At 50.1% G+C, this 25,867-nt stretch overlaps 1 protein-coding gene across 4 annotated transcripts in view; it reads left to right on the top strand.

The window, feature by feature from the left end:
• Positions 1-25,867, top strand: part of LOC141241266 (lymphocyte function-associated antigen 3-like) — a 98,964-nt gene that overhangs the window by 30,109 nt on the left and 42,988 nt on the right. For 3 of the 4 annotated variants that reach the window (XM_073668742.1, XM_073668744.1, XM_073668743.1), the window contains 2 exons: positions 6,063-6,305; positions 18,089-18,187. In XM_073668742.1, the coding sequence (XP_073524843.1) occupies positions 6,063-6,305; positions 18,089-18,187 (342 nt within the window). The remainder of the gene's footprint in view (positions 1-6,062; positions 6,306-18,088; positions 18,188-25,867) is intronic. The other variant, XM_073668745.1, reaches the window with a different exon arrangement.

The raw sequence follows: 25,867 nt of genomic DNA, 5'->3' as shown, positions 1-25,867 counted from the left end.
TGGGATCCTTGATGTGGGTGGGAACCCTGATGTGGGTGGGATCCTTGGTGTGGTGGGATCCTTGGTGTGGTGGGATCTGTGATGTGGGTGGGATCCTTGATGTGGGTGGGATCCCTGATGTGGGTGGGATCCTTGGTGTGGGTGGGATCTCTGATATGAATGGGATCCCTGATGTGGGTGGGATCCTTGATGTGAGTGGGAACCCTGATGTGGGTGGGATCCTTGGTTTGGTGGGATCCGTGATGTGGGTGGGATCCTTGGTGTGGGTGGGATGCCTGATGTGAGTGGGATCCCTGATGTGGGTGGGATCCTTGATCTGGGTGGGAACCCTGATGTGGGTGGGATCCTTGGTGTGGTGGGATCCTTGGTGTGGGTGGGAACCCTGACGTGGGTGGGTCACTTGGTGTGGGTGGGATCCTTTATGTGGGTGGGATCCATGGTGTGGGTGGAATCTCTGATGTGGGTGGGATCCTTGGTGTGGGTGGGATCCCTGATGTGGGTGGGATCCTTGGTGTGGGTGGGAACCATGACGTGGGTGGGATCCTTGGTGTGGGTGGGAACCCTGACGTGGGTGGGATCCTTGGTGTGGTGGGATCCTTGATTTGGGTGGGATGCTTGGTGTGGGTGGGCACTCCACTACATGGTTCCCCCTCTCTAGGTGGTTCCCCCCTCTCCAGCCAGGGATCAGGGACTGTGCTCTCCCGTAGGAGCAATCTCACCCTGTCCCCAGGAAATGTGGTGTAGTGAATGTAGTGTTAGGGTCCTGAGCTGTACTCCATACTTACCTGAGAGTGAGATACCACACCTCTGGGTGAGATGCAATAACTCTGTGGCGACCGAACCCTCAGGGGCGCCACACCCCACCCTGGTAAAACACAGCACGTCCGTGGGCTGGAACAGAGCAAAAGACAGGGTAGATTAGGACATGCAAATTTTTGGATGCATCACATTATATAACATTATGGATACTTTTTAAAGGACTTTTCTCTTCACACTTATAAAATATTTCTTCACACATATAAGACATTTTTAATATAAACATTCTTCAGATCAACACATTTTCAAGTAAAACTTTTGGTCAACCGGTCACAGTAATGCCTGCAACCAGGTGTCCATTTTTCGGTAAAGTGCAAACTTGCAAACACGAATATGAGGGACCCGTCCCAAACCCTCAACGTAGGCCCTGGGGTGGCTGCCGGGCTTAGACGATCCAGATGCTGGACCTCGTCTTCGGCCACCTCCAACGGGTTTTTGTTCTGAGGTCACTCGTTGTAGTTCTTATAAAACCAATAAGGGGCACCTCAAGAGGTTCAACTATTTACAAGAAGCGGCTGCTCCCAGTCCTCAGCCGGTCAGACTTTGGAGCCGTTACGGGTAACAACACACAAACTTTGAACTTGCAGTGTCCATTCTGCACAGGTACTGGTGACTACGTGTAGCCTTTAATAGGAGTGCTCCCGCCGGGGAGGCTCTGGTCCATGGGAAGCTGAGCCAGCCGGGTCTTCATCTTTGCAGGGATAAAAGTCACTCTCTTCCTCCACCCTGTGGACATTGAGGGCATACAAGCCCCTTACTCCTCGGTGACGGGTGTAGGTCACGATGTCTCCGGGGTAGAGGTCCCGATCAGTGTGACCCGATTTTAGATGAGACTCCACTTCCCTCCTGTTTACAAACAAGTCAATGTCTGTGTGCGGATCCCGGATGAAGCCCCATCCGGCCTCTAAGTTAAATTTAACTACGGTCCCCTCTTCTCTGGGACCGTGGGTGGCTTTGTTGGACTGACGGGCCCGGGTTTTCTCCTGCATATTCTGGGCCTCTAATTTCTCCCACCGCATGTGCCGTGAGCTGCGCTCTTTTTCAAATTGGACCAGCTGCTGGTGGCAGAACTCCTTGCGGCGGGCTGCGGCTGCCCTGGTCTCCTGGGAGAACCCCATCAGGTCCTCCCCTGCAGGGTCCCACTCGAACTGGGCCTCGTCCTCCGGCAACCGGGAGACGGCGGCGGCGGGCTGCGGAGCGGACAGGAGAGGGGACCGCTGATCCTCTACCTCTGCGGACCAGTCCCACCGGCGACGCCTGTACACCCACTCGGCTGGCGGGGGAGTTGGTTCCTGCAGGGGACCCAGAAGCTGGTTGGCTGTGCCGGTGCCCGGAGGTAGCGGTGTCTGGGCCTGCGGGGCATGCAGGGCGGGCGCGCCCGGGACTTGTGGGCCTTGCGGCAGGGTCAGGAGCGGGCCGCCGCTGGTGGCGCCCGGGGTCCGAGGGCTTGGCTGTGGGCCTAGGAGCGAGCCGCCGCTGGTGGCGCCCGGGGTCGGAGGACTTGGCTGTGGGCCTAGGAGCGGGCCACCGCTGGTGGCACCCGGGGTCGGAGGGCTTGGCGGTGGGCCCTGCTGCGGGGTCAGGAGCGGGCTGGTATTGGTAGCGCCCGGTATCAGCGGCTCCACCAGGGGGCCCAGGAGCAGGTCGATGCTGGCAGCGCCCGGGACAGGGAGACTCCTCCTACCTGCCCCCGCGGCCGCTCCTGCGTCACGTGTCACCTCCTGGCGCTGGTCGGGATCCGCCGAGGCTGGGGCACTGCCGGTGCCTGGTAGAGTCATCGGCTGCCGGTTTGCCATCCGCCGTTCCATTTCCCGCTTCCACTCGGTGATGGCATCTTGCTGGGCCCTCTCCATCCTCCGGCCCAGGTCTTCCATCCCCAAGCGGAGGAACTCCGAGTCCTCCTGGGGCAGCTTAGCCACTAGCTCCTCCAGTGTGTAGGGTGCTGCAGCCTGCAGCAGGTCGCTGACTGGGGCTCCGGTACTGCCATCCTCCATCTTCTCCACCGGGTGCGGTCTGTCTAGACTGATCCAGACCACACCCTGTCTGCCAGTTTTCCTCTCTCCCCTCCCCTGCTGGGGGCAGTCCCAGGGCAAGTTGCTGCGGTCCCATGACAGCCTGCTGTTGGTCACTTTCAGGGTCAGCCCCCCCCACCTTGATGGTCACACTTGCATACATGACCACTGCTGTTTGGGCGGGCTCTGCTTCTGGCGCCATTCTGGGACCTGGCCCACAATGGGAGGTGGTTTCTTGTCGTCTTTTAGCACGCACATAATGGCGCCCGTTCTTCTGGGGCGGGTGCCACATTCAGTACAGTGAAACAGCCTCTAGGCGCGCAATACCCGATGATAACGGGTTGGTTGCATATCCTGCCGACTACGCCAAAAGTTGACGCGCTCCCTGAGCCGTGGGGATACCCGGAGCCGGGCCTTGTAGATGCTGGGGGTTGTAGTCACCGTGGCGGCGACCCGGTCCGTGACCCAGGGCGGTCAAACCAAGGGGGTAGTCTATGTGTACAAACGTTAATGTCCATTTACGCCACCTGTGGAATGCGGTTATTGGTAACCGCCGCTGCGGAGCAGTCCGCTGAAGCTGGTGGTATGTGCAGCAAGGTGATGTGACTGCCCACAGGAGGAGTGTAGCTTCAGGGCAGCGTGAGTGGATGATGGTGGTGATTGTGCAGGGCGTTCCAGTGCTGTGAGTGCTTGGCGCCACAAGGAACACAGAGACAAGATAGTGCAGTCTCAGGGTCTTTACTCACTTGTTGTAGTTCAGATTACAGGTACCAGAGCAATCTTACCCCGTCGTGCTGTGTGTACTCAGTGAGGGGTTCAGTCTACCCTCAGGTATTTCCAGAGCACTTATCAGGACCCCGTTCTGTGTACCTTCCTCTGGCCTCATCCTGCACCTCACACCCAGCGCCACTTCTATCCGGTACCCTCGGGCCTTGGCGGGCAACGTGTGTTCCGTCCCCTGGGTCCTATGTGGCCACCTTCTTAGTGTGACTGGTGTGGACTTGTGGCTACAGCACTTGAAACACTGCAGCCTCCAGTTTCTAGTTAAGCATTTGCTGTTTCTCTACTAGTTGAGGGACCCGGTTCCCTGTTCTAGCCTGACCCCTCTACCTCCTGGTAGCAACAGGCGTACGGGTGGCCTTCCGCACGGTCCGTACCCCTAGGGTCCCTTCACTCCTCATTCCTGGAGCCGTCCTGCTCCCTCTCCTCTCTCAGGCTCAGACCTCCAGAAATGGCCCGCCTGTGGAGCAGAGCTCATGCAGAGCCTCTGCTCCCTGACTTCTCCTCAGTCTGTCTGACTGGAACTCCCCCTGAACTAAGATGGCTACTCTCTTTTATATTACCTGTCAAGTGCTCCCAGGATCTACGTCCTCCACCCCATCCACTACATGGTTCCCCCTCTCTAGGTGGTTCCCCCCACTCCAGCCAGGGACCTGGGACTGTGCTCTCCCGTAGGAGCAATCTCGCCCTGTCCCCAGGAAATGTGGTGTAGTGAATGCAGGTGTTAGGGTCCTGAACTGTACTCCTTCCTTACCTGAGGGTGAGATACCACACCTCTGGGTGAGATGCAGTAACCCTGTGGCGACCGAACCCTCAGGGGCGCCACACCCCCACATGTGGTCACACCAGCTCAGTGGCACCTACTTCCAAAATATGCACAAAAAATGGATCCAAACATTACATGTATCTGGAATGTTATCAATGTAGATTGAAAGAGAAAAAGTTATGGCTCCTGGAAGAAGAAGAGAAAAACAGAACATGCAGAACCAAGAATTGTCCGGGAGGAAAGGGTTCAGGGAACGCTTTGTTCTGTGCATTTGAGCGCATGGTTATGAGCAGAAGTTGAATAGTACAAGAGTGAGAAGGTGGAGGGCGTCTGAGGTCGGTACTCCATGTTGGACGGGAGGTTACACTGAGACTTCTTTATGGATGGATTGACTGAAGCGAGCACAGGAACGATATTTGTGCATCTATACGATACAGCATTTGGGTCATCGACGTTGAAAGCCAATGTACAGTGTCGAGGGCTGATTTTTCTTCCCTTTATATCCGTGTTGGCCTGTAGGATTATGGTCAGAAGTCCCATCACCAGCCGGGGAACTATGAAGTCCTCTGGCTTGTGCCAATGGCAGTAAATATCAGATGGGGTTCAGTGAACCCTCCATCCTGACATTAGGTCTGCAGCAAAGTGAGAAAATTTTGGAACACTTATCCTCAATTTTTGGCTGGTATAAATGCTCCCCAAATTGTCTCAAAGCTGCCAGAACCCAAAGAAGAGGCTGTAGAGATTCATGGTCTCGGACAGCCACTTGAAACATGAAGCCACTGGGTTTGTATCTCAAAACGGAATGATGTTTATATCAACAGGTTGGACAGCACCGAAAACAAAACCATATACATAAATCCCGACCTTGTCAAGGCGCTAACTAAACAGAACAGGCCCTGGCTACTCATACACGACTGAGCTAGTCACAGTTCAATCACACAAAGCAACCATTTTGGTGCACACGGCCGGTACAGTTTCTTCTCAGAGAAATTTTGGCTTGTCTCTCTCCAGCTCCTACACAACTTACATGGCTCAGCTCCTCCAGCTGACTGACCAGTGATCACATGGCCTGGTTCTAGTCATGGCTGTCCAGGTGCACCTACTCAGGACCTGTAGTGCTAGGAGTTAAAACTAGCCTACCTACTATTGCTGGAGCCTTCAATTCCAGGACTTACTTTACCGAGGCTTGCCACCACAGTGACACATCTCCTATCCAGGACTTTCCCTTCTGCTTTCCTACAAGGCTTTTTGCAATGGCTGTGATCTGCAGATCTAGGTTTGGAGTCTTCAGTGCTGAAAGAGCGAGTTCTATGCGGGGTGAGGACCTTCCTTGTGACACGGTGGAGAGTCCCCCAAGATTGTGTAGGGGTGCATCATCATGGACACAGGATGAGATGTACCTTTTGAATGGTGTCCTAACCTCCACTCTACTACCAATAACCTCCAGTAAGTTAGTGGTCAGCCTCCAATCTGTGGACTCACACCTTCCTCAAAATTCCAGGGACAGGAGCTGTGGTCTGATGGCTCCTCAGTATGTGATGTAGTCGTCTGTACGTATCCTGCACGGAGCATAAATCGCACGTCGTCTATACGGCAGTATCTGGTGTGGATATTATTGCGGCACATCCGCCAGCCGCGGGATATGTGGTTGGCAGGAGCTGATCCCTTTCTTTTCTTGTCTTCTCCAGATCCGGTGTGTAAAGTCTCTGTACAGAACACGACTGTGGGGAACAACGTTACGCTGCGGTGCTTCTGCTCCTCAGATGGTGCTGAATCTGCGCAGTATGAATGGCGAAACGTCAGTCACCGACTCACCGACCAGCAGAACCTCACCGTGTCCATGGGGAAAAAGCCGCAGACTTTGTGGTGTATCGCCAGTAATGAGGTCTCCAGCAGTAATGCCACCATCACTGTGCCCCGCCGAATACCAGGTGAGTGTGTACGGGGGTCTACAGGTGGCCTGATGTGAGGCAGGTGTATACTGCTGTATTCACTTCCTGTGATAGCGAGACATCCATCACCTCCTGTGATAGTGAAATGTCCGTCACCTCCTGTGATAGTGAGACGTCTGTCACCTCCTGTGACAAGACATCCGTCACCTCTTGTGATAGTGAGACGTCAGTCACCTCCTGTGACAGCAAGATGTCCGTCACCTCCTGTGATAGTGAGATGTCCGTCACCTCCTGTGATAGTGAGACGTCTGTCACCTCCTGTGACAAGACATCCGTCACCTCTTGTGATAGTGAGACGTCGGTTACAGTAGGTGAGGGTAGAGCTGATCATGCAGTGGTATGGTGGAGCGAGGACCCTGCCCGCGAGGGCTCACAGTCTACAGGGGATGGGTGAGGATACAGTAGGTGAGGGTAGAGCTGGTCGTGCAGCGGTATGGTGGAGCGAGGACCCTGCCCGCGAGGGCTCACAGTCTACAGGGGATGGGTGAGGATACAGTAGGTGAGGGTAGAGCTGGTCGTGCAGCAGTATGGTGGAGCGAGGACCCTGCCCGCGAGGGCTCACAATCACAAGGGATGGGTGAGGATACAGTAGGTGGGGGTAGAGCTGGTCGTGCAGCGGTATGGTGGAGCGAGGACCCTGCCCGCAAGGGCTCACAATCACAAGGGATGGGTGAGGATACAGTAGGTGAGGGTAGAGCTGGTCGTGCAGCGGTATGGTGGAGCGAGGATCCTGCCTGCGAGGGCTCACAGTCTACAAGGGATGGGTGATGTCATGAAAACAACACCCACTCTTGGGTCAGACCTTGCAGCTCTCTGGCGCCCCCTTATCCTGCTGGTCAAACACGGTATTGACAGAGGATAAGCACGGGTGCAGCTGCTCTAATTTATGTCGACTATTGCGGCACGTGATGTGACAGGACGTATATATACCACCAGTTCCTTCCAGGAACGTATATATACCTCCGACCAGCCACCCTCAAACCACAATATCACATAACTACTGGTATACTGCCACCACCGATCGCTTAACAGGTGGATCGGGTACCTGGTAGGTAACGTGAATCAGCGAGTGAGGAACGTGTTTGCTCGACATAGGACAAGAAGAAAGAAACTGGTAAATAATTAATGATTTACTCCTGAAAGGGGGCAGTGTCTGCAAAATATATACAAGATATTATAAAGGAGACAATTTACATGTATGCATAAACAGTTATTAAAATAAAAGGGATAAGTAATAGCAAAACCTGCTTCACAAGGTGATGGTCTCAGATTCTGTGGGGGGGACGGCTCCCCGGAAATTAGACTTGATTCCTTCACGCAGCGTGTAGTGCATGCGTCTGCGTCCCTGGTTGGAATGGCTTGAAAAATGGCCGATCTGGTTTTTAGCATGCAGCCAAAACTCTGGGGAACACCCCTTATTTACCTTACAAGGGGGCTCGGCTTTGCGAGCCCACCCAGCTGCAGAAGACCTAAAAAATCCTTCAGATTCCATATCTTGGTGTGGGGGGGTCCCACATCCAAGAGGGAGACATCATCTTGACCGTCAGCAATATTCATGAAGATAGATATTAAATATGAAACCTCTATGACGCTCAGAAGCTCAGAATCCATTATCTCAGTTCCCGGTCATTCCTCAGTTATGCAAGTTATACTATTGTAATGGGAAAAAGGTAAGCATTCAAAAAACGTGGTTCCGATGTTTCTGTCAGACCTGTGCGTGATTAAAATTGGCATAAAACGTTTGTACAATTAAACAATGGGATTTTTTGGAGGGATTTTCCGGTTTGTACCAGCGCTTGCCCTGGACTGAGGTTTTATGGCGGGTCATAAAAATTCCTGGTTTGGGGAAAAGCAAAAGTGAGTTCTATGTCTTCACTTACAAACAGATAGGGGGTGGGTTTTTTTTTCTTTTTTAAAACATCTCTCATTTTTTAAAACTCGGGCAAAAATACCTTTTGCCTGACACCTCCCCCTTTTTGACTGCGCTATGGAGGTAGGACCTTCTGGTACTCCTCCAAGCGTATGTCTGGAGGCTCCCCTCGCCGGGACAACCCATCGGCATTGCCATGCTCGCTGCCCCTGCGGTGTTGAACGGTAAAGTCGTACTGCTGGAGGGTGAGGCTCCAGCGTAACAACCTTCCGTTAGCACCTGACATGGTGTGCAGCCAACTCAGGGGGTTGTGGTCAGTCACGACAGTGAAGGGGCGCCCGTACAAGTAAGGCTGTAAGCGGTTGAGGGCCCATACAATGGCCAGGCACTCCTTCTCTATGGTGGAATAGGCCACTTCCCTCGGCAGCAGTTTCCGGCTTAGGTACAACACGGGGTGTTCTTGGTTCCCCGAGTCGACCTGGCTGAGTACAGCACCGAGGCCAAACTCACTGGCGTCGGTCTGTACTAAGAGTGGCCGTGTGCCGTCGACCGCCTTTAGTACAGGAGAGCTGCTCAGGGCAGTCTTCAAAGCCCTAAAGGCCACCTCGCATTCATCCGTCCATTTGACGGAATGGGGTAGGCTCTTCCTGGTGAGGTCTGTCAAGGGCTTCGCAAGGCTACTATAGTCCTGCACAAAGCGTCTATAGTACCCTGCGGTGCCCAAGAAGGACTGCACCTGCTTCTTGGTCCTGGGGGTGGGCCAGGACACGATAGCGTCCACCTTCCCAGGCTCTGGCTTCAGAGTAACCCCATCTCCCGGTGCCCCAGGTAGTGGACCTCGTTCATGCCCATCTGGCACTTTCCCGGCTTGATGGTCAAGCCCGCCTGGTGAATGCGCCCGAGCACCTGCTGCAGATGCTCGAGGTGATCCTCCCAGGTGGGACTGAAGATGGCAATGTCATCCAGGTACGCCACTGCGTACCTCTCCAGTCCCTGGAGCAGGTGGTTGACCATTCGCTGGAACGTGGCAGGGGCATTTTTCATGCCGAAGGGCATGACCGTGGATTCATACAATCCGAAGGGGGTGATAAAGGCAGACTTCTCCTGGGCCCCGGGGCTCAAGGGAATCTGCCAATATCACCGACTCAAATCCATAATGGAGAGATAGCTCGCGCTGGCTAACCGCTCCAGCAGCTCCTCAATGCGTGGCATTGGTTGTGCGTCAGAGGCGGTGATAGCGTTGAGCCCCCTGTAGTCCACACAGAACCGGGTGGTCCGGTCCTTCTTAGGTACCAGGACTACAGGTGAGGCCCACGCGCTCTTGGACCGCTTAATCACCCCCAACTGCAGCATCTCCTCGACCTCCTGGCGCATGACATGATGCACCTCGTCGGAGATTCGATAGGCTGTCCGCCGGAGTGGGGCATGATTCCCGGTGTCCACTTCATGGACCGCCACTTCAGTCCTGCCAGGCAGGTTGGTGAACACTGCTTGGAAGGGTTTCAGCACTGCTTGCATCTGAGACCTCTGGTCTGCGGATAGCAAGTCGCTTAGCTCTACATCCTCTAGGGACCCGCTGGCCTTCGCTTGGGCGAGCATGTCCAAGAGGGGGTCATCCTCCCCATCCTCGGGCAGGTTGCAGACCGGTAGGACGCAGGTTCCACGTTCTTGATGAGCCTTCATCATATTAACGTGAAACGCCTTCCGCCTACCCCGCTCGTGGTCAAGTGTGATCACGTAGGTGACCGGGTTGAGCTGTTGGTGAATGACGTATGGGCCTTCCCAGACCGCCTGAAGCTTGTCCTTTGGTACGGGGACCAGCACCCACACCTTCTGACCCACCTGGTAGGTCCGTTCTCGGGCGTTCTGGTCGTACCAATGCTTCTGGTCAGCCTGGGCTTGCGCCATGTTGTCATGCACCAACTGCGTCAAGGTTTGCATCTTGTCACGGAAGCGCATGACATACTCCACGATGGACACTCCTGGGGAGCTCGGCTCTTCTTCCCAGAATTCCCTTATCAACCCAAGGGGTCCTCGGACACGCCTGCCATACAGGAGCTCAAAGGGGGAAAACCCCGTCGAGGCCTGTGGAACCTCTCTGTAAGCAAATAGCAGGTGTGGGAGGTAACGCTCCCAGTTGCGACCCTGGGTCTCAACCAGCATTTTTAACATCTGTTTGAGGGTACCGTTGAATCGCTCACACAAACCATTGGTCTGTGGGTGATACGCACTCGATACCAGATGCTGCACCTGCATTTTCTTACATAGGGCCTCCATTAAGCGTGACATGAACTGAGTCCCCTGGTCGGTAAGCATCTCCCTGGGAAATCCTACTCGCGAAAAGATGGCCACGAGGGCGTCCGCCACCTTATCCGCCCTAATTGAGGACAGGGCTACTGCCTCCGGATACCGGGTAGCATAGTCTACCACGGTAAGGATGAATCGTTTTCCAGAGCTGCTGGGTATGGCCAGTGGTCCCACAATGTCCACAGCAATCCTCTGGAAAGGCTCCTCTATTACTGGCAAAGAGATCAGGGGGGCTTTGGGGGCCGGCCCTGACTTTCCCACTCTTTGACACGTGGTACAGGATCGACAGTAGTTCACCACATCTGTCCTCATTTTGGGCCAATAAAAGTGGTGAGACAGCCGGGCCTTGGTTTTGCTGACCACCAAGTGTCCAGCGAGTGGAATTTCATGGGCGATCCGCAGCAACTCATCCCTGAATTGGTAGGGGACGACCAGCTGTCTTTCCCTCAGCCACTCCTGTTGGGGTGTACAGGGAACTGTCTCCCGAAACAACCTCCCTTGGTCCCAGAATACCCTCTCCTTATCCGACTCGGAGGTGGGTTTCTCAGCGAGGCTCCTTAACGTCTCTAGGCTAGCATCTGAGTGCAGAGCTGCCTGAAACTCCTGGCTGGAGGAAGCCAGAAGTGAGGTTAAGGCCACGTCCTCACTGGGACCCTCTGGGACCGGCTCTGGGTCCATACCTGATTCAGTTATTCCTCTGTTCGAGGAGGGTCCAGAAGGCAGGGCGTTACTTGCGTTCTGGGCACTCTGACTGCGGGTAACAGCGGCTATATAGGCCGTCTCCCCGGGGAATAACCCCGTCTCATTAGCCTGCGAGGCCATGAGAACTACTTCTCCATCATCCTCCATTACCTCAGGCACAGTGCTACGTATGGGGCAGCTACCATCAGCCAGGTCACCATCTCTTGTGACACTGGTCACTGGCACAGCACCACCTGCTTCATGGTCCCCGTGCCTCTCCCCATTACCCTTGGCACTGACCGTTGCTCCTGCTAGGGGATCCTCAGCAACATCACCCCGCAGAGTGACATGGCTGAGTTCTCCTGCACCTTCCAAAACATCATCATCATCATCATCATCATCATCATCTTCTTCTTCTTCTTCTTCTTCTTCTTCTTCTTCTTCTTCTTCTTCTTCTTCTTCCTTCACCCCACTCCCCACACCCCAATCAATAAAAACCCGGGCAAGGGGCATCGGACGCCCCCAATCCCAGTGACAGTCAGGGTCTTTCCTGGAATAAGCGCTTCAGGGGACACCAGTTCGGGTCGAATGAGGGTTCGTTCGGCCCCCGTGTCCTTGAGGCCTACAGTGAGAGTGTCCCCCGCCCTGACAGACTGAAAGTTTTCACAGGCCCTCCCAACCGGCCCACCCACCAAAAGAACTGAGGCATTAGGCCCTGGGGCCTTGGATGGGGGGTTCTTCCTCTGCTTCTCTGGGCAAGTGGCGCTGAGATGACCAGTCTGGTTGCAGGAATAACACCTGCGGGCATCGGATGCAGGCAGGGCCTTGGCAACGGGAAAAAGGCCTCCGGAAGGTCGGCTGGCAGGGGCAGGGATGGTGGTTGATGGCTTACCCCCTTTCCAGCTGGCGACGACCGGCTTCGCACCTCTGGTCTCCGGTTGGCCTCGTAGGTGTCTGCGATCTGCGCTGCTTTATTGGCATCAGGTGGCTCCCGATCCATCACGAACTGCCGTACCTCGGTCGGACACAGATGCAGGAACTGGTCTTTCACCATCAGGTCCTTTAGCTGCTCAAAGGTGGTCGCTGACAGTCCTTGGATCCACTGCTCAAAGTTGGTTCTGAGCCCGTCTACCACATCACGGTAGGTGTCCTGTGGTCCACGTTGGAGGGTTCTGAATTTTTTCCGGTAAACCTCCGGAGTCAGCTGGTACTTTTTTATCAGGGCCTGCTTGACGGCCTCATAGTCTCCATCCTGCTCTCGAGGGAGGGAAGCAAACACCTCCAAAGCTTTTCCTCGGAGCCCTGGAGTCAAATATCTTGCCCATTGGTCGATGGGCAGCTGATACTGCCTGCAGGCCTTTTCAAAGCCTCGCAGAAATGTGTCCAAGTCCCCATCCTTTTCCATCACAGGGAAGTGCTCAGGACGAGGTTTAAAGCAGCTGGCACTGTTGGACTCACGGGTCTGCGTAGAGGGCGACTCCTTCTGAATCCGGGCTAGCTCCAGCTGGTGTTGTCGGTCAGCTTGGGCTTGTCGCTCAGCAGCCTCTCGGTCAGCTTGGGCTTGTCGCTCAGCCCGCTCCTGGAATTTCAGGATCAGCTCCAGTCGTCCATCATGATTGTCTGTGGCGAGCTCCTCCAAGGCCATCTGCAGGTGGGGGTCCACACTACCCTGGTTGCGGGTATGGCTGGCAATCACCGGTTGGACCCCGGCAGCAGCGCCATCCGGGCCTTGGCTGGCCGCCCCCTCATCAGGGCTCTGCTGTCGGACGGGCTCTGCAGCATCTTGTAACAGTTCAGAAATCATTTGTTCTCTGCTTTTGCCGTGGGGGTCAATGCCTTTGGTTATACATATTCCAGTAAGAGTGTCATTTTTCTGCTGGTGATACCAGGACTCCCCAACTACGACCATGATCACCAAAATAAAAATAGAAAAGAAAAATCGAAGAAGGGTAGGGGTAACTGCTACACATACAGTATTGTCTCAGATCTAATAAACACTGAGTTCAATCTTCAAAACTTTTGTGCAAGTTTTTAGTGAGAGGAATGATTGCTCAAACCAGATCACTAATGTCCTATGATCCCACCGCTTGCCACCAATTTGTCATGAAAACGACACCCACTCTTGGGTCAGACCTTGCAGCTCTCTGGCGCCCCCTTATCCTGCTGGTCAAACACGGTATTGACAGAGGATAAGCACGGGTGCCGCTGCTCTAATTTATGTCGACTATTGCGGCACGTGATGTGACAGGACGTATATATACCACCAGTTCCTTCCAGGAACGTATATATACCTCCGACCAGCCACCCTCAAACCACAATATCACATAACTACTGGTATACTGCCACCACCGATCGCTTAACAGGTGGATCGGGTACCTGGTAGGTAACGTGAATTAGCGAGTGAGGAACGTGTTTGCTCGACATAGCACAATCCAATGTAAGTTTCTCAATCGGTGCATATTAAAGATAGTATGTCTCTTGCTAAATAGCTAGCACCTACTGATGAAAATCAAGGTTGGGTCGTTTGAACATAGTTAAATACTTGAAGAGAAAGAATACGACCATATCAACCCAAGGTTGTAATAAAAATTAACTTTTATTCATAAATAGTATAAAAAGTTACTACATAGTCAATATAGGGCACAGTACAGAAATACGAAAAGACATATAACATGTAGAAAAAACCGTCTCACTGAAGGGACGATGTTACAGCTTGTAGCCCAGGTAACCTTCTTGATATTATGCAGTATTTGCCTTTATTCAACTCTACACCTACCTATTTTCATACTGTGCATCTGATATGATGAAAAGCACAGTCTAGTAGCCCACATATGGCATTCAGATAGTACTGATTATGAGTCCCCCCTGAGGAAATCTTCAAGTACTCTAATACTGCCTGTGACATGCATTACTATATGGATATTATTATGGGTATTTCTCTGTGGCTATCCGATAGTCCTCCTTATTGACATTACAGATGAAGGACTAGATATATATATGTTTTTGCTGTGGTGCTGAGGCCCCCCCCTTCGTTATTTGTGGACCACATCGTCCCTTCAGTGAGACGGTTTTTTCTACATGTTATATGTCTTTTCGTATTTCTGTACTGTGCCCTATATTGACTATGTAGTAACTTTTTATACTATTTATGAATAAAAGTTAATTTTTATTACAACCTTGGGTTGATATGGTCGTATTCTTTCTCTTCAAGTATTCAACATAGGACAAGAAGAAAGAAACTGGTAAATAATTAATGATTTACTCCCAAAAGGGGGCAGTGTTTACAAAATATATACAAGATATTATAAAGGAGACGATTTACATGTATGCATAAACAGTTATTAAAATAAAAGGGATAAGTAATAGCAAAACCTGCTTCACAAGGTGATGGTCTCAGATTCTGTGGGGGGGGCGGCTCCCCGGAAATTAGACTTGATTCCTTCACGCAGCGTGTAGTGCATGCGTCTGCGTCCCTGGTTGGAATGGCTTGAAAAATGGCCGATCTGGTTTTTAGCAAGCAGCCAAAACTCTGGGAAACACCCCTTATTTACCTTACAAGGGGGCTCGGCTTTGCGAGCCCACCCAGCTGCAGAAGACCTAAAAAATCCTTCAGATTCCATATCTTGGTGTGGGGGGGTCCCACATCCAAGAGGGAGACATCATCTTGACCGTCAGCAATATTCATGAAGATGGATATTAAATATGAAACCTCTATGACGCTCAGAATCTCAGAATCCATTATCTCAGTTCCCGGTCATTCCTCAGTTATGCAAGTTATACTATTGTAATGGGAAAAAGGTAAGCATTCAAAAAACGTGGTTCCGATGTTTCTGTCAGACCTGTGCGTGATTAAAATTGGCATAAAACGTATGTACAATTAAACAATGGGATTTTTTGGAGGGATTTTCCGGTTTGTACCAGCGCTTGCCCTGGACTGAGGTTTTATGGCGGGTCATAAAAATTCCTGGTTTGGGGAAAAGCAAAACTGAGTTCTATGTCTTCACTTACAAACAGATAGGGGGTGGGTTTTTTTTTTCTTTTTTAAAACATCTCTCATTTTTTAAAACTCGGTCAAAAATACCTTTTGCCTGACAGGTGAGGTTACAGTAGGTGAGGGCAGAGCTGGTCGTGCAGCGGTATGGTGGAGCGAGGACCCTGCCCGCGAGGGCTCACAATCTACAGGGGATGGGTGAGGATACAGTAGGTGAGGGTAGAGCTGGTCATGCAGCGGTATGGTGGAGTGAGGACCCTGCCCACGAGGGCTCACAGTCTACAGGGGATGGGTGAGGATACAGTAGGTGAGGGCAGAGCTGGCCGTGCAGCGGTATGGTGGAGCAAGGACCCTGCCCGCGAGGGCTCACAATCTACAGGGGATGGGTGAGGATACAGTAGGTGAGGGTAGAGCTGGTCGAGCAGCGGTATGGTGGAGCGAGGACCCTGCCCGCGAGGGCTCACAGTCTACAGGGGATGGGTGAGGATACAGTAGGTGAGGGTAGAGCTGGTCGTGCAGCGGTATGGTGGAGCGAGGACCCTGCCCGCGAGGGCTCACAATCTACAGGGGATGGGTGAGGATACAGTAGGTGAGGGTAGAGCTGGTCGTGCAGCGGTATGGTGGAGCGAGGACCCTGCCCGCGAGGGCTCACAGTCTACAGGGGATGGGTGAGGATACAGTAGGTGAGGGCAGAGCTGGCCGTGCAGCGGTATGGTGGAGCGAGGACCCTGCCCGCGAGGGCTCACAATCTACGAGGGATGGTTGAGGATACAGTAGGTGAGGGTAGAGCTGGTCGTGCAGCGGTATGGTGGAGCGAGGACCCTGCCCGCGAGGGCTCACAGTCTACAGGGGATGGGTGAGGATACAGTAGGTGAGGGTAGAGCTGGTCGAGGAGCTTGGAGCGGTATGGTGGAGCGGGGGTTACTGCAGGTTGTAGGCTTGTCGGAAGAGGTAGGTCTTCAGGTTCCTTTTGAAGGTTTCCACGGTAGGCGACAGTCTGATGTGTTGGGGTAGAGAGTTCCAGAGTAGGGAGGATGCATGGGATTAATCTTATATGCGATTGTGGGAGGAGGAGATAAGAGGGGAGATGAGAAGGAGATCTTGTGAGGATCGGTGGTTGCGATCAGGTAAGTACCGGGAGACTAGGTCACAGATGTATGGAGGAGACAGGTTGTGGATGGCTTTGTATGCCAAGGTTATGGTCTTGAACTTGAGTCTCTGGGTAATGGGGAGCCAGTGCAGGTATTGACAGAGAGGAGAGGCCGGGGAATAGCGGGGGGACAGGTGGATTAGTCGGGCAGCAAAGTTTAGGATAGATTGGAGGGGTGCGAGAGTGTTAGAGGGGAGGCCGCAGAGCAGGAGGTTGCAGTAGTCAAGGCGGGAGATGATGAGGGCATGCACTAGTGTTTTTGCAGATTCATGGTTGAGGAATGTGCGGATCCGGGAGATATTTTTGAGTTGGAGTCGGCAGGAAGTGGAAAGGGCTTGGATATGTGGTGTGAAGGAGAGTTCCGAGTCCAGGGTTACCCCAAGGCAGCGAGCTTGTGGGACTGGGGAGAGTGGACAGCCATTGACTTTGATGGATAGGTCAGTTGGGGGGGTTGAGTGAGATGGTGGAAAGATGATGAATTCTGTTTTGTCCATGTTAAGTTTTAGAAATCTGCCAGAGAAGAAGGATGAGATGGCGGACAGACATTGTGGGATTGTGGTTAGTAAGGAGGAGATATCAGGTCCGGAGAGGTAGATCTGTGTGTCATCAGCATAGAGGTGATACTGAAAGCCATGGGACTCTATGAGCAGTCCTAGGCCAAAGGTGTAGATGGAGAAGAGCAGGGGTCCTAGGACAGAACCTTGGGGGACACCGACAGATAGGGGGCGAGATGAGGAGGTGGTGTGTGAGTGGGAGACACTGAATGTCCTGTCTGTTAAGTATGAGGAGATCCAAGATAGGGCCAAGTCTGTGGTGCCGAGACATGAGAGCGTCTGTAGGAATAGAGAATGGTCCACTGTGTCGAAGGCAGATGACAAGTCCAGGAGGAGGAGGACAGAGCAGTGTCGCTTGGATTTGGCGGTTAGTAGGTCGTTGGTGACTTTAGTTAGGGCAGTTTCAGTGAAGTGGTGCTGTCGGAAGCCAGATTGGAGGCGGTCAAAGAGTGAGCAGGAGGAGAGGTGGGAGGACAGCTCAGAATGGACATGTTGTTCCAGTAGTTTTGAGGCTTAGGGGAGAAATGATATGGGGTGATAGCTAGTCAGAGAGGATAGGTCAAGGGATGGCTTTTTGAGGATGGGTGTGATCGAGGCATGTTTGAAGCATGAGGGGAAGACACTGGTTGTTAGTGACAGGTTGAAAAGGTGGGTTAGGGTTGGGATGAGGATAGTGGAAAGGTTAGGGATGAGGTGGGACGGGATAGGGTCAAGTTCGCAGGTGGTGAGATGTGATTTGGAGAGTAAAGAGGAGAGTTGATCTTCCGTAATGGTGGAGAAGCTGTTTTTGGAGGAGAGGGATTGAGTAGATATGAGAAGGGGCTGTGGGGACTTTAGGCAAAAGCTATGTCTGATATTATCAATCTTCTGCTTGAAGAATGTGGCAAAGTCTTCAGCTGAGATGAGAGGAGAGGGAGGAGGTGCTGGGGGACGGAGGAGAGAATTGAAAGTTTTGAATAGCTGTTTAGGGTTGTGAGACAGGGAGGATATGAGAGATGAGAAGTAGGTCTGTTTTGCTGCAGTGAATGTGGACTTGAAGGTAGCGAGGGACTGTTTGAATGCGATGAAGTGCTCGTTAGAGTGGGACCTTTTCCATTTCTGCTCAGCAACCCTAGAGGCGCTTCGCAGCTGTATAATGCGTTATGTGCTTTGTGTAACAAGTGCACTGCAAACGACATCTCATTACTAATCCATTGTTATTTCCTGCAGAGTCTACAGGAGCCTACAGATCTCACATCATTATTGCAGTCACTGCGATTACCATCACCATCATTGTCCTCATCACTGCACTGTGTTACTACAAGAAGAGTAAGTACATTATCCACCTGCTGTATGCTCCCCTGCACTATATATATATATATATATATATATATATATATATATATATATACAGTACAGACCAAAAGTTTGGACACACATTCTCATTTAAAGATTTTTCTGTATTTTCATGACTATGAAAATTGTACATTCACACTGAAGGCAACAAAACTATGAATTACCACATGTGGAATTATATACTTAAAAAAGTGTGAAACAACTGAAAATATGTCTTATATTCTAGGGTCTTCACAGTAGCCACCTTTTGCTTTGATGACTGCTTTGCACACTCTTGGCATTCTCTTGATGAGCTTCAAGAGGTAGTCACCGGAAATGGTCTTCACTTCACAGGTGTGCCCTGTCAGGTTTAATAAGAGGGATTTCTTGCCTTATAAATGGGGTTGGGACCATCAGTTGTGTTGTGCAGAAATCTGGTGGATACACAGCTGATAGTCCTACTGAATAGACTGTTAGCATTTGTATTATGGCAAGAATAAAGCAGCTAAGTAAAGAAAAACGAGTGGCCATCATTACTTTCAGAAAAATTGGGAAAACTTCGAAAGTGTCCCTAAGTGCAGTTGCAAAAACCATCAAGTGCTACAAAGAAACTGGCTCACATGAGGACCACCCCAGGAAAGGAAGACCAAGAGTCACCTCTGCTTCTGAGGATAAGTTTATCCGAGTCACCAGCCTCAGAAATCGCAGGTTAACAGCAGCTCAGATTAGAGACCAGGTCAATGCCACACAGAGTTCTAGCAGCAGACACATCTCTTCAACAAATGTTAAGAGGAGACTTTGTGCAGCAGGCCTTCATGGTAAAAGAGCTGCTAGGAAACCACTGCTAAGGACAGGCAACAAGCAGAAGAGACTTGTTTGGGCTAAAGAACACAAGGAATGGACATTAGACCCGTGGAAATCTGTGCTTTGGTCTGATGAGTCAAAATTTGAGATCTTTGGTTCCAACCACCGTGTCTTTGTGCGACGCAGAAAAGGTGAACGGATGGACTCTACATGCCTGGTTCCCACCGTGAAGCATGGAGGAGGAGGTGTGATGGTGTGGGGGGCTTTGCTGGTGACACTGTTGGGGATTTATTCAAAATTGAAGGCATACTGAACCAGCATGGCTACCACAGCATCTTGCAGCGGCATGCTATTCCATCCGGTTTGCGTTTAGTTGGACCATCATTTATTCTTCAACAGGACAATGACCCCAAACACCTCCAGGCTGTGTAAGGGCTATTTGACCAAGAAGGAGAGTGATGGGGTGCTACGCCAGATGACCTGGCCTCCACAGTCACCAGACCTGAACCCAATCGAGATGGTTTGGGGTGAGCTGGACCGCAGAGTGAAGGCAAAAGGGCCAACAAGTGCTAAGCATCTCTGGGAACTCCTTCAAGATTGTTGGAAGACCATTTCCGGTGACAACCTCTTGAAGCTCATCAAGAGAATGCCAAGAATGTGCAAAGCAGTCATCAAAGCAAAAGGTGGCTACTGTGAAGACCCTAGAATATAAGACATATTTTCAGTTGTTTCACACTTTTTTGTTAAGTATATAATTCCACATGTGGTAATTCATAGTTTTGATGCCTTCAGTGTGAATGTACAATTTTCATAGTCATGAAAATACAGAAAAATCTTTAAATGAGAAGGTGTGTCCAAACTTTTGGTCTGTACTGTATATATATATTCAGCTCTGTGCAAAATGCAGAGTCAGAAGCTTCAGACATAGAAGGGTTAACAGGTTTTTTATATCAATTACAAAATAACAAATTAATGGAGAGAAGCGTGACTCTCATCAGTATCTGGTGACCGCCCGTCGCCTCCATCATCAGTATCTGGTGACCGCCCGTCACCTCCATCATCAGTATTTTGTGACCGCCCGTCGTCTCCATCACTTCTTCTCATCACTTGTACACAGGTGATGAAGGATCTCGGCAGGAGGTTGTGCCAAACATCTTGGAGACCTGACCCCAGATCTTCTTTGTATGAGGCTTGTGCGGATCCTTCGGTCTCTTCATGTGATCCCAGACAGACGGGATGATGGGAGATCTGGGATCTGTGTGGCCGGATCATCACCTCCAGGACTCCTCGCTATTAATGGCATTGGCTGGATGCTTGGGGTCGTTGTCCGTCTGCAGAGTTCTTAAAGAAGCACTCCTCGTCCTCGTCCTCCCATCAGCGTTTTTCTCCTCTTACTATATAGCACTCATCATATTATACAGCACTGTGTACTTACAATTGCTCATTTTCCTTTCTACCCGGCTGATCCTTCTCTTTTCTCTGCTCTATTTAGAATCATGAAGTCTCTTGTCCCTGCATTTATCATCCCTCACTTCACCCCCTGACCCAGCTGCTCCCTCCCCTACCAGGGACTTTTGCAGTGACTGATGACTCATACAGGGAAGAGACCTCCTGGTGCTGCATAGAGTTAAGAAGGATTCAGCTCAGGTGATGTCATAGACCTAATGGAAAGGAGAAGAATTATCTGGGTAGAAAGGAAGAATGAGCAATTGTGAGTGTAGAGTGCTGTGTAATATGATGAGTGCGACATAGTGAGAGGATAATCACTGATGGGAGGAGGAGGAGGATAGTCACTGTGATAAAGTAAGAGGATAATCACTGATGGGAGGAGGAGGAGGATAGTCACTGTGATAAAGTAAGAGGATAATCACTGATGGGAGGAGGAGGAGGATAGTCACTGTGATAAAGTAAGAGGATAATCACTGATGGGAGGAGGAGGAGGATAGTCACTGTGATAAAGTAAGAGGATAATCACTGATGGGAGGAGGAGGAGGATAGTCACTGTGATAAAGTAAGAGGATAATCACTGATGGGAGGAGGAGGAGGATAGTCACTGTGATAAAGTAAGAGGATAATCACTGATGGGAGGAGGAGGATAGTCACTGTGATAAAGTAAGAGGATAATCACTGATGGGAGGAGGAGGATAGTCACTGATAAAGTAAGAGGATAATCACTGATGGGAGGAGGAGGAGGATAGTCACTGTGATAAAGTAAGAGGATAATCACTGATGGGAGGAGGAGGAGGATAGTCACTGTGATAAAGTAAGAGGATAATCACTGATGGGAGGAGGAGGAGGATAGTCACTGTGATAAAGTAAGAGGATAATCACTGATGGGAGGAGGAGGAGGATAGTCACTGTGATAAAGTAAGAGGATAATCACTGATGGGAGGAGGAGGATAGTCACTGTGATAAAGTAAGAGGATAATCACTGATGGGAGGAGGAGGATAGTCACTGATAAAGTAAGAGGATAATCACTGATGGGAGGAGGAGGAGGATAGTCACTGTGATAAAGTAAGAGGATAATCACTGATGGGAGGAGGAGGAGGATAGTCACTGTGATAAAGTAAGAGGATAATCACTGATGGGAGGAGGAGGAGGATAGTCACTGTGATAAAGTAAGAGGATAATCACTGATGGGTGGAGGAGGATAGTCACTGTGATAAATAAGAGGATAATCACTGATGGGAGGAGGAGGAGGATAGTCACTGTGATAAAGTAAGAGGATAATCACTGATGGGAGGAGGAGGAGGATAGTCACTGTGATAAAGTAAGAGGATAATCACTGATGGGAGGAGGAGGAGGATAGTCACTGTGATAAAGTAAGAGGATAATCACTGATGGGAGGAGGAGGAGGATAGTCACTGTGATAAAGTAAGAGGATAATCACTGATGGGTGGAGGAGGAGGATAGTCACTGTGATAAAATAAGAGGATAATCACTGATAGGAGGAGGAGGAGGATAGTCACTGTGATAAAGTAAGAGGATAATCACTGATGGGAGGAGGAGGATAGTCACTGTGATAAAGTAAGAGGATAATCACTGATGGGAGGAGGAGGATAGTCACTGTGATAAAGCAAGAGGATAATCACTGATGGGAGGAGGAGGATAGTCACTGATAAAGTAAGAGGATAATCACTGATGGGAGGAGGAGGAGGATAGTCACTGTGATAAAGTAAGAGGATAATCACTGATGGGAGGAGGAGGAGGATAGTCACTGATAAAGTAAGAGGATAATCACTGATGGGAGGAGGAGGAGGATAGTCACTGTGATAAAGTAAGAGGATAATCACTGATGGGAGGAGGAGGAGGATAGTCACTGTGATAAAGTAAGAGGATAATCACTGATGGGAGGAGGAGGAGGATAGTCACTGTGATAAAGTAAGAGGATAATCACTGATGGGAGGAGGAGGATAGTCACTGTGATAAAGTAAGAGGATAATCACTGATGGGAGGAGGAGGAGGATAGTCACTGTGATAAAGTAAGAGGATAATCACTGATGGGTGGAGGAGGATAGTCACTGTGATAAAATAAGAGGATAATCACTGATGGGAGGAGAAGGAGGATAGTCACTGTGATAAAGTAAGAGGATAATCACTGATGGGAGGAGGAGGAGGATAGTCACTGTGATAAAGTAAGAGGATAATCACTGATGGGAGGAGGAGGAGGATGGTCACTGTGATAAAGTAAGAGGATAATCACTGATGGGAGGAGGAGGAGGATAGTCACTGTGATAAAGTAAGAGGATAATCACTGATGGGAGGAGGAGGAGGATAGTCACTGTGATAAAGTAAGAGGATAATCACTGATGGGAGGAGGATAGTCACTGTGATAAAGTAAGAGGATAATCACTGATGGGAGGAGGAGGAGGATAGTCACTGTGATAAAGTAAGAGGATAATCACTGATGGGAGGAGGAGGATAGTCACTGTGATAAAGTAAGAGGATAATCACTGATAGGAGGAGGAGGATAGTCACTGTGATAAAGTAAGAGGATAATCACTGATGGGAGGCGGAGGATAGTCACTGATAAAGTAAGAGGATAATCACTGATGGGAGGAGGAGGAGGATAGTCACTGTGATAAAGTAAGAGGATAATCACTGATGGGAGGAGGAGGATAGTCACTGTGATAAAGTAAGAGGATAATCACTGATGGGAGGAGGAGGAGGATAGTCACTGTGATAAAGTAAGAGGATAATCACTGATGGGTGGAGGAGGATAGTCACTGTGATAAATAAGAGGATAATCACTGATGGGAGGAGGAGGAGGATAGTCACTGTGATAAAGTAAGAGGATAATCACTGATGGGAGGAGGAGGAGGATAGTCACTGTGAAAAAGTAAGAGGATAATCACTGATGGGAGGAGGAGGAGGATAGTCACTGTGATAAAGTAAGAGGATAATCACTGATGGGAGGAGGAGGAGGATAGTCACTGTGATAAAGTAAGAGGATAATCACTGATGGGTGGAGGAGGAGGATAGTCACTGTGATAAAATAAGAGGATAATCACTGATAGGAGAAGGAGGAGGATAGTCACTGTGATAAAGTAAGAGGATAATCACTGATGGGAGGAGGAGGATAGTCACTGTGATAAAGTAAGAGGATAATCACTGATGGGAGGAGGAGGATAGTCACTGTGATAAAGTAAGAGGATAATCACTGATGGGAGGAGGAGGAGGATAGTCACTGATAAAGTAAGAGGATAATCACTGATGGGAGGAGGAGGAGGATAGTCACTGTGATAAAGTAAGAGGATAATCACTGATGGGAGGAGGAGGAGGATAGTCACTGATAAAGTAAGAGGATAATCACTGATGGGAGGAGGAGGAGGATAGTCACTGTGATAAAGTAAGAGGATAATCACTGATGGGAGGAGGAGGAGGATAGTCACTGTGATAAAGTAAGAGGATAATCACTGATGGGAGGAGGAGGAGGATAGTCACTGTGATAAAGTAAGAGGATAATCACTGATGGGAGGAGGAGGATAGTCACTGTGATAAAGTAAGAGGATAATCACTGATGGGAGGAGGAGGAGGATAGTCACTGTGATAAAGTAAGAGGATAATCACTGATGGGTGGAGGAGGATAGTCACTGTGATAAAATAAGAGGATAATCACTGATGGGAGGAGGAGGAGGATAGTCACTGTGATAAAGTAAGAGGATAATCACTGATGGGAGGAGGAGGAGGATAGTCACTGTGATAAAGTAAGAGGATAATCACTGATGGGAGGAGGAGGAGGATAGTCACTGTGATAAAGTAAGAGGATAATCACTGATGGGAGGAGGAGGACAGTCACTGTGATGGGAGGAGGAGGAGGATAGTCACTGTGATGGGAGGAGGAGGATAGTCACTGTGATGGGAGGAGAAGGAGGATAGTCACTGTGATAGGAGGAGGAGGATAATCACTGATGGGAGGAGGAGGAGGATAGTCACTGTGATAAAGTAAGAGGATAATCACTGATGGGAGGAGGAGGAGGATAGTCACTGTGATAAAGTAAGAGGATAATCACTGATGGGAGGAGGAGGATAGTCACTGTGATAAAGTAAGAGGATAATCACTGATAGGAGGAGGAGGATAGTCACTGTGATAAAGTAAGAGGATAATCACTGATGGGAGGAGGAGGATAGTCACTGATAAAGTAAGAGGATAATCACTGATGGGAGGAGGAGGAGGAGGATAGTCACTGTGATAAAGTAAGAGGATAATCACTGATGGGAGGAGGAGGAGGATAGTCACTGTGATAAAGTAAGAGGATAATCACTGATGGGAGGAGGAGGATAGTCACTGTGATAAAGTAAGAGGATAATCACTGATAGGAGGAGGAGGATAGTCACTGTGATAAAGTAAGAGGATAATCACTGATGGGAGGAGGAGGATAGTCACTGTGATAAAGTAAGAGGATAATCACTGATGGGAGGAGGAGGAGGATAGTCACTGTGATAAAGTAAGAGGATAATCACTGATGGGTGGAGGAGGATAGTCACTGTGATAAATAAGAGGATAATCACTGATGGGAGGAGGAGGAGGATAGTCACTGTGATAAAGTAAGAGGATAATCACTGATGGGAGGAGGAGGAGGATAGTCACTGTGATAAAGTAAGAGGATAATCACTGATGGGAGGAGGAGGAGGATAGTCACTGTGATAAAGTAAGAGGATAATCACTGATGGGAGGAGGAGGATAGTCACTGTGATAAAGTAAGAGGATAATCACTGATGGGTGGAGGAGGAGGATAGTCACTGTGATAAAATAAGAGGATAATCACTGATAGGAGGAGGAGGAGGATAGTCACTGTGATAAAGTAAGAGGATAATCACTGATGGGAGGAGGAGGATAGTCACTGTGATAAAGTAAGAGGATAATCACTGATGGGAGGAGGAGGATAGTCACTGTGATAAAGCAAGAGGATAATCACTGATGGGAGGAGGAGGAGGATAGTCACTGATAAAGTAAGAGGATAATCACTGATGGGAGGAGGAGGAGGATAGTCACTGTGATAAAGTAAGAGGATAATCACTGATGGGAGGAGGAGGAGGATAGTCACTGATAAAGTAAGAGGATAATCACTGATGGGAGGAGGAGGAGGATAGTCACTGTGATAAAGTAAGAGGATAATCACTGATGGGAGGAGGAGGAGGATAGTCACTGTGATAAAGTAAGAGGATAATCACTGATGGGAGGAGGAGGAGGATAGTCACTGTGATAAAGTAAGAGGATAATCACTGATGGGAGGAGGAGGATAGTCACTGTGATAAAGTAAGAGGATAATCACTGATGGGAGGAGGAGGAGGATAGTCACTGTGATAAAGTAAGAGGATAATCACTGATGGGTGGAGGAGGATAGTCACTGTGATAAAATAAGAGG

Source organism: Phyllobates terribilis, unplaced genomic scaffold (genome assembly GCF_046119375.1).
Source record: "Phyllobates terribilis strain yellow unplaced genomic scaffold, ASM4611937v1 Scaffold_2__4_contigs__length_985480577, whole genome shotgun sequence".
NCBI lineage: Eukaryota > Metazoa > Chordata > Amphibia > Anura > Dendrobatidae > Phyllobates > Phyllobates terribilis.
Note: the sequence above shows the minus strand (reverse complement) of the source record. Positions and strands in the feature narration are given on the sequence as shown.